The sequence below is a fragment of the Centruroides sculpturatus genome, unplaced genomic scaffold (genome assembly GCF_000671375.1).
Source record: "Centruroides sculpturatus isolate CEXI.00-Female unplaced genomic scaffold, Cexi_2.0 scaffold582, whole genome shotgun sequence".
Lineage (NCBI taxonomy): Eukaryota > Metazoa > Arthropoda > Arachnida > Scorpiones > Buthidae > Centruroides > Centruroides sculpturatus.
Genome location: NW_019384742.1, coordinates 251338 through 268481, shown reverse-complemented (window position 1 = coordinate 268481; position 17144 = coordinate 251338). Strand labels below are relative to the sequence as shown.

The 17144-nt window shown below is 24.8% G+C and overlaps 1 protein-coding gene across 1 annotated transcript in view; it reads left to right on the top strand.

The window, feature by feature from the left end:
- Positions 1-17144, top strand: part of LOC111628402 (cartilage oligomeric matrix protein-like) — a 123877-nt gene that overhangs the window by 755 nt on the left and 105978 nt on the right. Inside the window, exon 2 of the mRNA XM_023372176.1 lies at positions 3006-3179. Coding sequence (XP_023227944.1) covers positions 3006-3179 — 174 coding nt within the window. The remainder of the gene's footprint in view (positions 1-3005; positions 3180-17144) is intronic.

Genomic DNA, 17144 nt, shown 5'->3' with positions numbered 1-17144 from the left:
AAAATTTATATTAATATGCACATTAATTTAAAAATTATTAAATAATATTAAGTGTAATTCTATTATAAAAAAATTAGAGAATAAAAATAAATTAAACTGAAAAAATACAATTATATTAATTAATAAATGCGATTTCTCATTAATTTCGTTTATTAATGTAAATTACATTTTTGTAATTTCTTAGAAATTTACACCGGTAAAAAAAATTTGTTTTTTTTTCTTCTAAACAATGAAGTTTAAGTATTTTTAAAGTTAGTAAAAAGTTTGTTTGGAAATTTCATTCTGCAGAAAGTGTTAAAAGTTATATTTTAATGTAATATAAAAATATACTTTTATGTGTTAACGAGTTCTTTCATGAATAACTAAAGATATGACAGGAGCACTCTAAAAGATGATTAATATTCTTCATGTTTCATACATTAAAAATTGTATACTAACACTTTTATTTGCATGGCTGCATATTCTCATATTTACTTCTTCATGGATCTGTTCGATAATTTGTAAATTTTAGAAATTACAAGTTTAAAATTAAATTAATATTTATATATCCAATACTTTAAGCTTAAAATCATTTTCAAAAATCTAAGTTATATATAAAAGATATAACTTTTTTATATTCAAAATATATAAATTTATATGTTTTAAATGTAGAGAAAAAAACGAATTAATGAGATTTCCTAAATTTTTTATTATTGTTTTTAAAAATTAAACTTATTTTATATTTAATTTTTTAATTTAAATTGTTTTTATATCATTAAATTTAAAAGACAGTGTATTGATCCTTAACTTAAAATTTGATTGCTTTCTCTTCTACAGAGTTGATTTTTTTTCTCTTTTTTTGGCATTTTCTTTAAGAATTTCGATACAAAATGCTTGTGAAATTCTTTAAATTGATATTAATGCAAAATTTTATGCATTATTATTTAATTTATTTATGTTTAAACATTTTTTTCCTTTCAATTCTTCGCTATGAAACTTTAGAACGTGTCATTATGAGCATTGAAAAATCACACTCGAATTTTTAAAAATTAAATTATTAAAATTTCGAAAGTTCTTAAGAAATTTTATTGATATTTGTAGTTTAGATTATTTTCTTAAAATTACAACATAAAAATTTTTACTGCTTTAATATATTTTGGCATTCTATAATTAAATATATAGCTTATATATATATTTAGTAATAACATATTTAAAAAATAAATATAAAGTTTTAAATTGTTTTTTAAAAAATTTTAATTAAAATATTTAAATTTATTTCATTTTTATCTCTTGTGGTATTATATTAAATATTAAAATATTTTCAGATATTTTAAGTGACATTTTAAAATTAAATTTACAAAATAATTTAATTATTATAAAATACAATAATATATTAAATAATTGTAGTGTTGTAACGATAATAACACGTTATACTGGGGAGAGTTCTTTATTATTTTTTATATTACTATTAATAAAAAGGTTGAAATTGGAAAAATGAAATTTAAATTAATTTTTATTTTTTCTTTTGGAGAAAATTCAATATCTTTAAGAAGAAAAAATTGAATAATATCTCACACTACAGAGCTGTCATTGATTTGCATTATTTTGAAAGATTTGTTAAATTAAATGTCAAAAAAAAATTCTTATTTTTTAAACTTATATTAATGTTCATTCGCATTTTTATGTTATCTATTTTTTTGGAAATTGTTGTATCAATTTCTAAATTTTATTTTAATATCTGTGAAGTAGAAACGAAATTATTACACGTGATGCTGATCCTCTCTTCTATATGTTTCCAATGTTTAAATTTCCTTTATCATATAATTTTGCTAGCATTTTTATTATTTTTGGTGCAAATTATACTACTTCATAACCGTGTGCTCGTATACAGCATTTCATGCAATATACTTTATAATTTTTTTTTGCAATTGTCTTCTTAAGCAATATCTTCACTTTTATTTTGAAACAAAAACGTTGTAAATATTTAATTTTTTATGATATTGTTAAGCAATGTTGTATTTTTCATAATTTTGTTAAACAATTTTATTTTTGTGTAATATAGCCTAAGCAATATTCTCATTAAAAAAAGTATTACATATTTAATGGTATCCACCATATTGTTTTGCCCCTTTCTATAATTTACCTTAAAAATTTAACTCTTCTCCATAATATTGTTAAGAAATACGACTATAAACTTTTCTACTATTTGACTTCTTTTCTATTGCAAGATTAAACAGTATACTCTCTCTATAATACTGTTTTATAGTATAATTTTAGAGGAGAGCACATAATTTTTGTATTAAGAGCAAATACTCGTATTAAACAATAATATTTTTTCTTTTACAATAACAGAAAGAATATCTCAATTGCAAAATATATTTAAGCAATAAACTTTTTTACTTTTAGACATTGTTTAAAAAATAAGTTAACATTTATAATACTATAAACTAATTAAGCTAGTTAATTCTAGAAATTTTTACACGTTGCTAAGAAGTTAAATAGAGTTTAAAACTTTCAGACATTTCTGCAGAGAATTATTAAAATTGAAAAATATTAGCAATCTTATCTCCTACATTAGATCAGTTTCTAGATGATCCTCATCATCATCATCATCAGGGGGAAAAATGCGAAGAAAAAAGCTCATTTCTACTCGTATAGAAAATTGTCTTTCAACTTCTCGAATCCCATTTCAAATACTATTTACTCACTTTTTCACCTTTTTATTACTTGAAATATATCTAAAAAAATATTTTTAAAAAGTTTCTAACATATAAAATCCCGCGAAACAAGTAAAGTAAAACTGATTAGAAAGTCGAAACATCTTAACAACTCGTGAAAAATCGCTTAAATTTAAACTATGATGTAGTACAAGTAAAGCAGGATCAAGCATCTCCACCCATGCCATGTAATTCATTTGGAATTTCTAAAAGAACTACAGAATAAATCATGTATCTATTGTGATTACATAAAACTTTCTTTTATTCTTTTTATAAATCCAAGTTTTTTTTTTTTTTGTTTTTTTCCAGAGCTTACATCATCTTTGCAATCAGCACTCATTCACTCTCACTCCGATGTCTCATTTGCTCTACTGGATTTAGCTCCTCGTCGACGTTTGAAAGAAGAACATGTATTGATGACTGTTGATTTTCCAGGAACACAGAATCAATTCACCTTTGTTCTGGAAAGAGTTCGTGAAAGGGGTAAGTTTATCATCATCATTTTTATTGATAATCCCTAATTTTAAATCGCTTTAAACGCCCATTATGTACTGAATACATTAAGTTTTATGCGTTTATAATTAAATTTACTGTTAAAAATAATATTTTTAAGTGTTTCTTACGCAAGAAACAAATCCCCGCCCACTTTCGATTCTGATAACCAATCACCGAGTATTTAAACAAACGTCGTTAAAACTTTGATGTTCTATTTCTTACGCGAATCGCAGGGGACGTCAAATGTTGCTTATAATAATTTATTTAAGTTAAGTTTAATTTATTTAAAATTTTAGAATATTTGAATACTCACGTAAATATCGTTTTAAGCTTTCAACGCTTAAAATGATATAGAACTTTCTCTATCATAAATAATGGAAAAAAGAATGAAATATGGCTCACTAAACACGAATTTCTACAATTTAAATCAAAATAATTGATAAAATATAATTTTTGTTAAAAATAAACTATATAAATTATTTTGAAATATATAAAATGAAAAATATTAATATTAACCCTTTGTTGTGTTCGTGTTATAAATGATTTATTTTCATAATACTCTTTAATTTTAATAAACCGAACTCATATAACATTAAAGTAATATGTTAAATTTTATAATTAATAAACGTTAATATATGAAATCCAATCACAACTTTTCAAATTACAAATTAAAAATTTAATGAAATTTACATCTTGTACTAAAAATTACAAAATATCTTACAATTTAAATAAAAATCAATTATTAAAAACACAATTACACAATGAAATTTGAGATTTTTGTGTGTGTGTAATTTTCCACGTGAATTTTTTATTTTAAAGAAATATGAAAATTTTAAATTCGAATATAAAAAACGACATTTTTCTAGAAAATATATTGTGAGAATCGTGTATTAATTTCCCAAAAAAAGAAAAAAAAGAGAAAAGTAAGCAATTCGATTTTGATCTAAAATTGTTTTTTTTCTGTTTTTAAGTGTTGTAAGATTTTTGTTAGAAATAAAGAAAGATTTCATTGAAACCTATCGAAGAAAACAAAAACAAAGAAAACAATCGTGTAGAAATACAAACGATCAAAAGAAATCCCAGAGTAGTAATTCAAAAAGAAAGAAAAAACAAAGTGAAGAAAGTTCTCTTCTAAAAAAATCTCCAGAGAAAATGTGATATATATATGTATTTATATATGATATACTTTACATAAATTTATTCTCAACCGATTTTGTTTCATATCTTCTTTCCATCTCTTATAACTCCAGTTTTGTAAATCATAAGTAGAGATTTAGAAAAATCTTGGAAGCTACTATGAAAATTTTCATACTTTAATTGAGACTTGTGTGAGTATATCAGTTATATTCAAAAATCTAAAATTTTAAGTAAAAACATCCATTTAGACACTGATAAAATAAATTATTATAAGCATTTTACGTCCTCTGCGATGTTTGTAAGAAATAGAGCATAAAAGTTTTAATGACGTTTGTTTAAATTCTCGCTGATTGGTTATCGATTCGAAAGTCGGCGGGGATTGTTTTCTACGTATCTATTGGTTTATTTAATTGGTTATTTTGATTTGTTCTGAGCGATCCTACACTTTTTAATGTTCTACCAATCGTCGCTTTAACTATTCAAAATTAATTTCATTCTTTGTATCTTACGTATATATCAGAGCACTACTTATGTATTAAAGTGTTAAATCTTTAAGTAAATTTAAATGTTAAAGAATTAAACTCTTTATTTTTTTAATTTTTATTATAAATTACTTATATACGAAGCGTTTTTATACGTTATCGATTCAAAATTGCCAAAATGAATTGATATAAATCTCTAAATATCTTCAAAATTATAAAAAATTCGTGCAATTTAGAATATTTGAACATCTTTTAAATTTCTAATTTATCATTTTTAGAATATTTTAAATTGTTATCAAAAAATTTATGCAAATTAGTCTTGCAATGTCTTCGAAGAGTGAATTGAACATCTTCAATAATTTTTGACGTATTGCCTCAATTCTTTTGTCTTTTAGTGAACTTTACACGTGCGAATGACACTTAAAAGATGACTTTCCATCTATGCGACAATCATTTTACGTTTTACCAACCAAGAATCTGATGAGACTTTTATGAGTTCTTTACCAATACTTACAGAAGTTTGTCTATTGATGTAAGACTCATAACATTCCTATATCGTTCGAATATTTCCAGAGTTTTTAAAAAATTATGTATTGCTAGAAACTTATAATAGCCTTCGGTTGTTTGCCATAGAATTAATTCGGATGAATAACATTCCCTTTCTGTGCAACACCAACTTTTCATTAAGAACAATGAGGTTCTCTTTCACGCTTCGGCTTTCCTGCAATACACAATTATCCACTCAGGCTATCAATAGCAGATCGAAAGGTGAAACTTCGTGTTTATGAGGTTATGGTTATAATTTCCTCATCGTTTCAATATTCTGATAGACAAACAATGAGAAAACTTTGCACTTATTTACTATCAAAACTCTAATGCATCCAATAAGTGAGACAGAATTGATTATCAATGCAACTTATCTTTAGTTTTCGATATCCTAAGGCGAATAATTATTCGTTATATAACACTAAAGACATTACTTTTCCTCTTTCAAATATTAAAATTAAATATTAAACTCAATAGTAAGAATCGTCATCAATAATTGTTTGATGATAAATCATCATTATTTTGTCATTTTAATATCGAAAACTCTCAATTTTATATATATATATATATCGTTATTTCTTCAATAAGGAACTTAGATACATGAAAAATTCCTGAAATATTTTGTGAAGTTATCATCTTTAAAGAATAACATCCGAAATTGTAGAAATTCCAAAAATATTTTTTTAAATTCTCAAAAGAAAAAAAAATTGCATTTTTATGTTCGTAAAATGGTTGTAATTATATATAATATGATATAATAATACATATTCTAGCAATTTACAAAAGCAAATATAGCTAAAAATCACCGTAAAAATACTTTTTAAAAAATAGTTTTAAAGGTATGCAAGGTGCAATTTCACAATGCAGTATTCGCTGATTGCACAGGAAATCTTTTGATATTCAAAAAAATTACTTTACTACTTTACTTTTCTAACAAATTCCAGAAATGTTAAAGCATTCACAACGTTGCCTCGAAGATAGCATTACGTCGACGATGTCCAATTTAATAAAATTCGCACTTTTCCATCACTATCAACATTCAAAAAGCGTAGAGAAATGTTATTAAACTATGCAAATCTTATTAATTTAATTTATTATCAGTCGTATAATTTTATTATTATTCTTAATATCCGGACATATATACAGTCGATAATATATTTTATTAGTTGGACAGTTATAAATTATGTGAAACAAAGAGCTGTAAAAATGACAAGTTCTTCCTTTTCGTGCTAAAAAAAACACGTCTAGAAATTAGAAATTATAGTAGATTATGATTAGATTATCCTTTTACCTCTTTTATTTTAATTTGTTATAGAATTATTCTTGAATATTTGGTAAAAGTAGTGATTCTTAGCATTTTCTGCATCTCATACCAGTTGAAATTTTAAAATAGGATCTCGCATTCACATGGAAAAGAATTATTCATGTGGATGTTTTATGGGGAAAAATTCTTTAATGGAATAGATTTTACCATTTTCTAGTGTATATTTTACTCTAATTTTAGTTAAAGCTTAAGCAATTAGGAAAAATTCCCCGAAAAACCCCGAACTGTACTGAAGCGAAACTCAAGTAAACGTAAAATTGGGGTGGATTTTAATGATGTAGGAAGAATTTTTGAAGAAATTTTTAATATAAATTCGTAAATAGTAACAGCTAATGTTTATTTTCTTAAGTATCTGTGATGTAAATCCTCACATCCTTCTTGGGGGTGCGTGAACTTCAGGTTAAGAACGGGGTTAAAGTATATTATATCTTATAGAAAACAATTAGTAGATAACAAGTTATAAATTGAATTTAGACGAGAGGATATCTTGGATAATGTGGATTTATTTATTTATTTTTCTATATTACATTATTTATTTTTGTATTTCTGATATATAAGATTCCATAATCCTTTATCAAAAATGTATATTAATGATTCATATTTGTGTTATTTCTTTGTATTTCTTTATATTTTTTGTTTGAGAAATTCATCAATTTATGTTATCTCTCACGCATTTGTTATCTTATATTTCATTTTTTATCATCTTCTGTCGTGTAATATATAACAAAGATGCTAGAAATATATATATATATGAAGATGGAATTTTCTTGTTGCCTCTACCTACTTGTTATTTTGTTCTTGTACACTTCTACAACACATTTGTATTGTATCTTCTCGGCTTTTTATCCTCTTGAAGATTAATTAGTAACGTTGTATCGTGTGAATACTCGTTATAATTTTTTTTTATCAGTTGGATATTTGATACAATTTCTTGTTTAATTTACAATTTTTAATGTTATTTTTCATTTTTAAACCAATTTTTTCTTAGAAATCTTATTAAAAAGGACATTTTAGATTATTATTCCTCACAAAATTTAAATATATTTGTATACTCTTAAATTTCCGTCTGATATGATACCAAATTATATTTTCAAACCTAAAATTAATTTCCGATCCCCCAAATAACTTATTTTTTTGCATTCTATCGGCGATATCACTCCCCTTGAGTAACACTACTTCTTCTTCTTCATAACTTTATTTATATTAGGCTTTATTTATTTATATATTATTATTATTTATATTAACTTTATTTATATTAGGCTTGAGTAACACTAAGAATAAATTATTATTTTTTTGCTTATTTTTCTATTTTTATAACAATTTTTTATGATTATTTTGAAGATTTTTTGAATAAAATGTATATATTTTTATTATTTAATTTTTTTTTATTTTTATGTGTTTTTTTCCTCGTGTTATTTTCATTTTAAAATATTTTCTTACAAATATTTGCATCAAATCTTTCTATTTTTTCCTTCACTTATAAGCGTGCAGAAGTGGAATAAAAAATTTAAAATGTCATCTCCACGGACTTATTTTCGACTTATTTCTTTTTATATTTTTATGTTACATGCTTATTTATTTTATTCTTTCTGCATTTTATCAATAATTCGTTTGCACTGGAAAACGAATTCTCTATTGATTCCAACATCAAACTATTCATTTATTTATTTTATTTATGCATCATTCTTCAAATTCCTACTTTTCACTCGTGTAACTTTATCAAATATAATACTTTATTTTATCTATCTATTCTATTCTCACGACTTTTCCAATTGTCTTTTTTTTTTTGCTAAACTTATGCAGATATTAAATTAATGCGAGAAATCGAGAAAATTAATCATAAAAAATTTCATTTTTAATACTTTATTTTCCTTATAAATGTGTGGCATTCAGTAGCGCATTATAGCTTCATGGGGCCTAGGAGTATTTGAATTAAGGGCCCCCGTATACAGCTTCAGTCATTTTTCTTCGGGAGAAATAGTTTCTTATAAAAGATTGTCTTAGGGTTCCCTATTGTTGAGGGCCCCAGGCAATTGTCCTTTTTTGCCTATAGGATAACGCCCAAGGATTGTAAGCATGAGAAATGCTTGCTAACAATTTAGCTTATATTAAATGGCGCTACATATGTAGGAAATATAGAAATTCTCAATCATTTAACATAAATAAAATTATATTAAAATGTACGAGAAACATGAAATTAAGCAATTTAATTTCGAATCAACTTTACCTCTTTCGTAAACGAAACATTAAAATCATTAAATCTTAAGCAGATTTATCAGTCACGAAAATATCAGATTAACAAACAATTACAACTAAAAATTTCATAAATTTATAAACACTTAAAATTCATAAAATTGTTCCTCCTAAAAAATCTACTTTTAATCCATATAATAAATATAAATGTATAGTTAAGTCATAAATATTAGAAAAGATCATAAAGAAGAGCAAACAAGTAAAGTTATAGAAAATTTGTAATAAACTTAACTAATAAAGGGCGAAAAGTGAATAAGAACAAACACACGGGGTTTGATATTTGCAGAGCAATTTTATCTGTTAGGCAGACGGTTAGTGTATTGATTTGTGTTGAAGATGGGACGACCAGCTGGTCAGGGTGTCAGAAATGAGATACAATTGGGTTGACGTGACGCAGGTGGTAACAGTCAACCAACTTACTATTAGAATACTACTATGGAAAGAGAAAAACTTCTGATGGAAATATGGCTTTATTACTTTCTGAGAGTTTCGACCACTCCATTTTTTGATATTTTGGACTCCTCGTTGGTTTTCAATTTCCAATCTCCCTTCTTTAATACTACTCTTCAGTTTTTAAAAAAATAAATTCAGTGATCCTAAAGGTAATAACCGTCTATTTCTTTCCTTAACTTTCTACTTTTTACATCATTTCCTTTGCTTAGTATATTTGTAATGGAGAGCAATTCTGTAAACGTAAGATATATATACAGTATTTTGTGCTGTATATCATACTAGAAGTTGAGATGTTCTAGACTTTTACTTTGCTTCCTTCATTATGAAATCGTCATGGTTCGTGTTAAAACAAACTTTACAATTATTGATANGAATTTTATCAAAAAATGCGTTGTTTACTGTTTTAATTTATTATTTTTTTAAATAAATACATTGTTTACTTTTCATTATTATTTTTAAAAAATTCAAATTGTTTGCCAGTTTGAGTGGCAAGTTATAAATAAATTTTATTTAAAGAAAATTAGAAATTTCATAAACATTTTTTCCTATTTCAACTAAACACTTCCAAATTGGTTTCCTTGTATGTCATTAAACTTTACTTTTTTTATTACCTTTCTTATCATTTATTATATTATTATTATATTACTTTTTCTATTATTTTGAAATATTTATCTCCAAAGTAAATTTATTTTAGTCCTAAGATAACATTTTCTTATATAAATTTCTATAAATTATTCGTCTGATGAATATTCATAACAATGTTCGGGGGGGTATTTTGAAAAGTATCCAAAATATAATAAAATTTTGCGTGAAGAGATAGAATATATTTTATAGATTATTAATAAATTTAACTCGTATAAAACACAGGAATTATCTATATTTTTTGTATAAAGAATTTATTATATTTTTGTATGTAAAAATACAATTTTTTTGTACTTTTTTGTGTTAGCTTTATATATAAAATACAAATAAAAATAAAATTTTTTTTTGTATTATTTTATAAATTTGTAAATTTAAAATATAATTTTATTCACTTATTAAAGCTTTGTTTTATATTACGTATAAACAAACCTAATTTCTAATAAAACGTAGCATTATAAAACTTTTAAATATATATAAATTTTTTATATTTTACAAAATTCATTTTTTTTTATTTTTTCCGAATTTTTGACATTTTTTTATTCCAATTTCCGTCTTGTTTTTATATAAGACGATGGTTCTTTTCTTTACTTCATCTTTTATTTATGCTATCTTTTTATATACTTAAATTAACTAGTTTTACTTTATTTAAATCCCCATTTCTTTAGTTAAATATGTATATATATATATATTTTTTTTAAATCTATTTTCTTTCTAACATTTTCATTAAATTATTTTTTCACGTTCTTCTTTTCTTACAAAATTCGAAACTTGTCTAATTCTCTCCTTCTTAAATCATTTACTTCGAACCAATATCACATTTTTCTTAAATCAGCATTCCACGCCAAAGCTTCTTCTTTGTTTTTTCTTCTGTTTTTCTTTTTTTTTCTTGTTCTTTCATTTACTCTTTGCATATTTTACTTTACCAATTTCGTCTCCACCTCTTTACTTTAACATTCATTCTTTCTAAACAGAATATCTTCATTTACATTGTACAAAGTTTTCACTCCTTTCTCATTTTGTTTCATTTAAAAAAAAACGAAAAATTCTTCCCTCTTAAACAATAAACACGGGGATTAAACAAGATGCATCACTTTACAATGATAAAACGAAAAAATTTGCATATCAAAAACAGAAATTTCTTCTGTTTTTTGACTCGAATCCCATCTCCTTCAACGCTTTCGAGAGTGATTTATTTTAATTATATAATTTCGAACATTTCTTAAACTTAAAATGAACTTTCTAAATGAAATTTTAATTAAGTTGGAAAGTTAAATTTGCTTTTTTTTCTTAATAATTAAAAAAAATTAATGAAAATCACTCCACTGTAATAAACGGGATGATAATTTTCATCTGGTATTAAAATATTGCATCAATTAGTTAAAAATGCTTAACACATGGGCAAATTTACTCAATTTATGTTTAAAGATTTTGCGACTTAACACTTTATTTAAGTTCTTTTATTCTAACTCGATACGTGATGTGTTTAATAAAGTTGATTTGCAGCTCGCAACTAACGTGAAAATTTCTTATAATACTTTTGTCAATCGTCCTGAATTTTAATTTTATACTTTTTTTAAAAAAGTTTAGTGTATTTTCTCTTAATTTGCACCCAACATTGTTAACAAGTTATTTATACTTTTTTTAATTATTAAAAGTGTAAAAAAAATGCTGAAAAACTTGTTATAAAATTATAACTTTTTAAATCAATAATGATAATTCATAATTTAAGTTATTGTTTGTCGATTTTCATTGTATATCCTCATATTATTAAAGTATAAAGGTATATATATCCCTTTATCTCCCTCATTATCGTCTATCTCCTTATAATCTTTAATAATAATAAATGTTAAAAAAGACTTTAATATATTGTTTATAAATTTCTTAGAAATAGGTTAAAAAATTTACCCTATAAATTATTGTTTATCTCGATTTACTTACCCAATATTGACATTTTAACAATGCACTAATCTAAAAATAAAATAAAAAATCGCAATAAAAGGAAGAAAAATAACAATATATAATCGATAAAATTGTGACAAACATAATCTACAATAATTCTTTAGTGCAGATTACACGTAAAGTATTCATATATCAATTTTTATTTGTTTACATCTTTTAGAAAGTAAGATTTAAAAAATAAAAAAGTATATAAATCTAAAACGAACAATACAAAACCTAACGAAAAATAAATCACGATAACGTAAAAATTAACAAAAGTATCTAAAAATTTAATGTATTCGTAGATTTATGTCTACTTTTATACAGAAAATTACATAAGAAGAGTTACACACATTTATAACTGGGTAATATTATACGCATTGTATTGTAGAAAAAAATTGTAATTCTCGAACAACTGAGAAAGAAAATAAGAAAAATAAATAAATAAATAAAGAACACGCAACACATTCTACAAAAGAAAAATATCACGTCATATGTATAAAAGTGTATCTCATAATAAAAGAAACACATTACGGATGCTCCGAGTATTGATGATATTCTTAAAGGTAGTAAAAGAAACTGCAACTACAAAAAGCCTTTCAGCAACTTTGCAAATATTTTCATGCCTAAAAAGATCTGTCCATATTCCTTCCATTTACTAAATATTTTATCATAGAATCTATGTAGAAATCTCTATAATGATCCATTACAATGCTGTTTTGTAACTGTTAACACATTAATGATGAAACGTACTCAAAATACCGAAAATTCCTTCTAAATATGGAAATATTTTTATTATTATTTACTTCATTTTCTTTTGTAAAATTACAATTTATTAAGTAACAACGTGTCGTCAATATACGTAATTAATTACGTATATTGACGACACACGTTACGTAAATGACGTTTAAGTTGTCGATTTCCTTTGTTGTAAAATTTGAATTTTGAAATTAACAATGTATTACTTATTTTGCATTGTTACGTCACTTATTCGTCATTGGCTCTTAAGTTGTCGATTTCGTTTATTTTAAAATTTGAATTTTGAGCGACGTAACAATTCATAATTAAAAATTTTCTATTTAATAATGTTTGATTGGTGTAACAATACGTAATACAACGTCATTATTTGTTAATTATAAATAATGTAATAATTCACGATTAAAATCATCGTATGTCAATATTANCCTAGGGGTACGCGATAGGTTGTTCAGGGGTACAGAAAAAAGTTAGTTATTATGGCAGAAAAATAATATATTATGTATCACAAACTAATAGTATTAAAAAATTAATAGGTAAAATATGTTTATTGCAACAACCACAACTTTATTATACATTTTTTCATTTACTTTTTTCTCTTTAATTTAAAGTTACAATATGTAAAATTAACAATACGGGTACTCGCTAAATTTCTTAAATGAGCGGTACAATCTAGAGATATGACGTGTCACGGGGTACGCTAATGAAAAAAGGTTGGGAACCACTGTTCTATATCTATTTAATTATGCAAATTAGCTTCAAACAAATATTTTTTCTTTATTATTGAGAAAAAAGAATTTATTTGAATTGATTAAAACAAAACATTTTAAATTTTTGGCTCCTAAATGACACCTTTCCCTATGGATGGCCAATTTTATCATAGTAACCCTGTGATAGCGGCTTTTCTATAGAAATATTCAGCTTACCAGAAAACTGTCATTCGTAGGTTAGCGTTAAAAAATAATTTAAAAAAATTAAATAGACAAATTTCCTATTGTAATTTTTCTTAACCGAAATCTTCCACCCACACACACTAATAATCATAGAGAAAAAGCTTTAAGTCACTTGGACTTCATCCAACTTTCTCTTTTAGCAAACCGACCTCACCTCTTTAATGGAGCTATAAAGGGAGAGAAATTTAGGAAGGGACTATTACGAGTTATTTTTTATATACTTGATAGAATAACACCTTATGTCCAGATTTCATTTATTTAACTTTCTTAAATCACGTTGTTCCTTTTCTAAATTTTTAAATTTTGCATTTAATGCCATCCAATTATAGAATAGAAGATTTAAAGTATGATTCCATTATGCATTACTCTATACTGCATACGCCACACTGGTAAAGCCCCCACAGACTATCATTTGGCCACATTTTTTGTATGCATTTAGTAGTCTGAGTTCTATTTTAGAGAATACATTCTTTACTCCTTTTATTATTATTTTTTATATAATAAAACACATTTTTGAAGTTTTAAATCCATCTTGTTCCCTTCCAAATAGAATTTCCTTTAGAAATATATATATTTATATACACTTCTGTTCTATTTCTCTGCAATTTTTTTTTATTCTGAAATATTATTTTTGTAGTAGAAAGTAATAATTTTATAACATAACCAATTGTAGCAAACTGTTTCGTATACATTTTCCTCTTTGCTTTTTCAACTCTATTGAATTTTACCATAGAGGACGACGTTCGGTATTTATTTCTGTAACAAAAATACTTCTGCTTTTTCTAAAGCTTATTTTTCTTCTACGCATTCTCTTATACCATGTTGTAAAGATTTCATACTACAATGTTATTTTTTCCTGATTTTTTTTCAACGTCCTTTTGTAATATTTCCAAAATACATTTTCTCTTATGTCCCTTTACTTCCCTTATTTACTTTTCGAAACTTTTATTTTATTTTTCTCCCCTTTCTTTAATTCTATTTACAAATTTTCTATAGGCAAATTAGTGTTAATTTTAATACTTACATAGTATTTACTTACACTTTTAATTTAATTACAATTAAAATTAGTAGATCATCGAACGTTGCTTTTTTTTGAATATTTTTAAAAATAAACAATAATATACAGTAAAACCTGTGTAGTACATTCATTAAAATCATAAATAATTTTTAAAAATTATTTATGATTTCCACAAATCTTTCAAATAATTCAATATTCACTTTTTACTTATAGAAAGTTCTCAGAAAATAATAAACTGATAATAAAATTTGTGATTTTTTTTAATAAAAATTCATTTTTATAACTTCAAATTTTTTATATACTTATTCTTATTACATATAAAGTGCTTTAATACTGTTTTATTGCATTTTTATCTTTGGAGAAAGAGACACTTTATCATTCTTCATTCAATTTTTATTATCTTAATAAAAATCTCTCCAAAAATATCAATTAACAATCTGACAGATAATCAGGCTTTGGAAAATCTAAATTATTGTCTACAATTGCAGGCTAAAATCCAATTTCTCTCAATTAAATAATGATGATAATTCAATAAAATTAAAAAAAAATTTTTTTTCAGCGACGAGTTGCCTAACTTTCCCAGCAAAAAACGTTAAAATTGCGTGTGGCGCCATCTGTTACAATATTTAATTTTAAAAGTTTTTATTATTATTATAAAATGCCAAAAAGGTTTAATTTTAAGGGAAAGACGGGATTATAAAAGAATTGTAAATGCTAATGAGTAAAATCTTCGTTAAGTCTAACCCCATTCGAGATGCGACACGTAATTCCCTTTATCTCCCCACCCTCTCGACCTTTAATCATCAAAATTTAACAGCGAAAACATCCCTAATATATAATTCTCCATGCAAAATTTCAGAAAATTTCGACAAAAATTACAGGAGTTATTAAGCTTTGAAGTGGGCGAAAAAATCGTGCCCCACATACACAAAATCTCCATACTTATAGAAAAACTCCCCAAATATTTTTGCATTTCTCGAAGTTTCAAGGTCCACCGAGTCCAAAACTGTAACATTCTTAAGGGATGGGTCATTTTCTTGATCAATGGCTACACTTTCCCTCTTCTATATAACAGCCGGAAAAGTAAACACGTAAACAAATTTATAGAATTGTTTATCGTCATATTTTTATTATTAATTAATATCGGACAATATTGTTTGTAGATAAAGTATCAATTAATAATAGATACCTTTTATCATTGAGATAATAACTCTAACCAAAAAAATAGAAAAAAAATCAGCCATAAACAAGATAATAACCTCCTAAATATCAAGAGAAAGCTCAACTTTTATTTGAAATCGATAATAAACTTATTTGTTGTAATGCTTTTCTCATCCTCGTAATTCTTCCTCACAAAATTGTTATTAGAAAGAATTTTGCTATTTTCTCAATCTTTATCTTTTTGCCACATTGTTCAATAATAAAGTACAGCTTTGGCAGAAAATATTAATGATTTAATAAATTCCTTATAAAATACAACCGGTTAAAGCAATGTTTATTTAAAACTTACATTACGTATAATCTGTTACAAATCGCTGCTTCCACTTTCCTCATGCCTTAATTGTTTAATTGGAATTAGAATAATGAGAAATATAATAGCAACTTCTACTTAAGCATAAAATTATGATAATACATGCGTTACAATAATATGCAATTTATCATAATATGATAATTAATAATACAGATTTTTCTCTCTCTTTACAAAAATGTAAATCGTATACGGATTTTACGTCTTCAATGCTTACGATTTATCATGAGAACCGCACATGTTTCTTGAGAATTGCAGTAAACACATCAAAAATCGATGGTAATTAATAGCATTTTCTCCTCGTCATAAGCAGAAGTGCTTGATCTCTCCCTAGACATTAGCTCCTGTTATGGACATAGAAGTCGTAATCCTAGATTTCTTACATCTCGTTGGATGATTATTTTGACAAGCTTTATTGCATCGTCATTTATTATTCGTTTGCACTACGCTGAAAATGACAATCCACTCTGACCATTATACTTAACTGGCTTATGATTAAGTATTACTATACACTTGTCAGTTTTGAAATATATTTTCTTTGGTATTTTTATCGTAAGTACGTCATTTTCTACGTTACATTTTATTAAAGCGCATTATTTTTTTTTCTTTCTTTCGTTTTCAAAAGCATGTGTTTAAAAAATTGTCCATTTCGATAAACACGTGCGAAAATACATCAATTTCATTGTGGTTAGTGACGCGTAAATTTGTCAATTTCTTTTTTCCTCGTGCATAATATCGTCGATTTCTCTCGCACGTGAGAGATATATTATCGAAAATTTTGTCGATTTCATTCAAACACGTGCATAATATTTATTATTATTAATTTTGTCAATATCATCTGCCTGTGTCTTTTTTTCTCTTCTGTTTTGTGTTAGTTACGTGTATTATTATATATAATTCTGTCGATTTCATTAACGTATAAT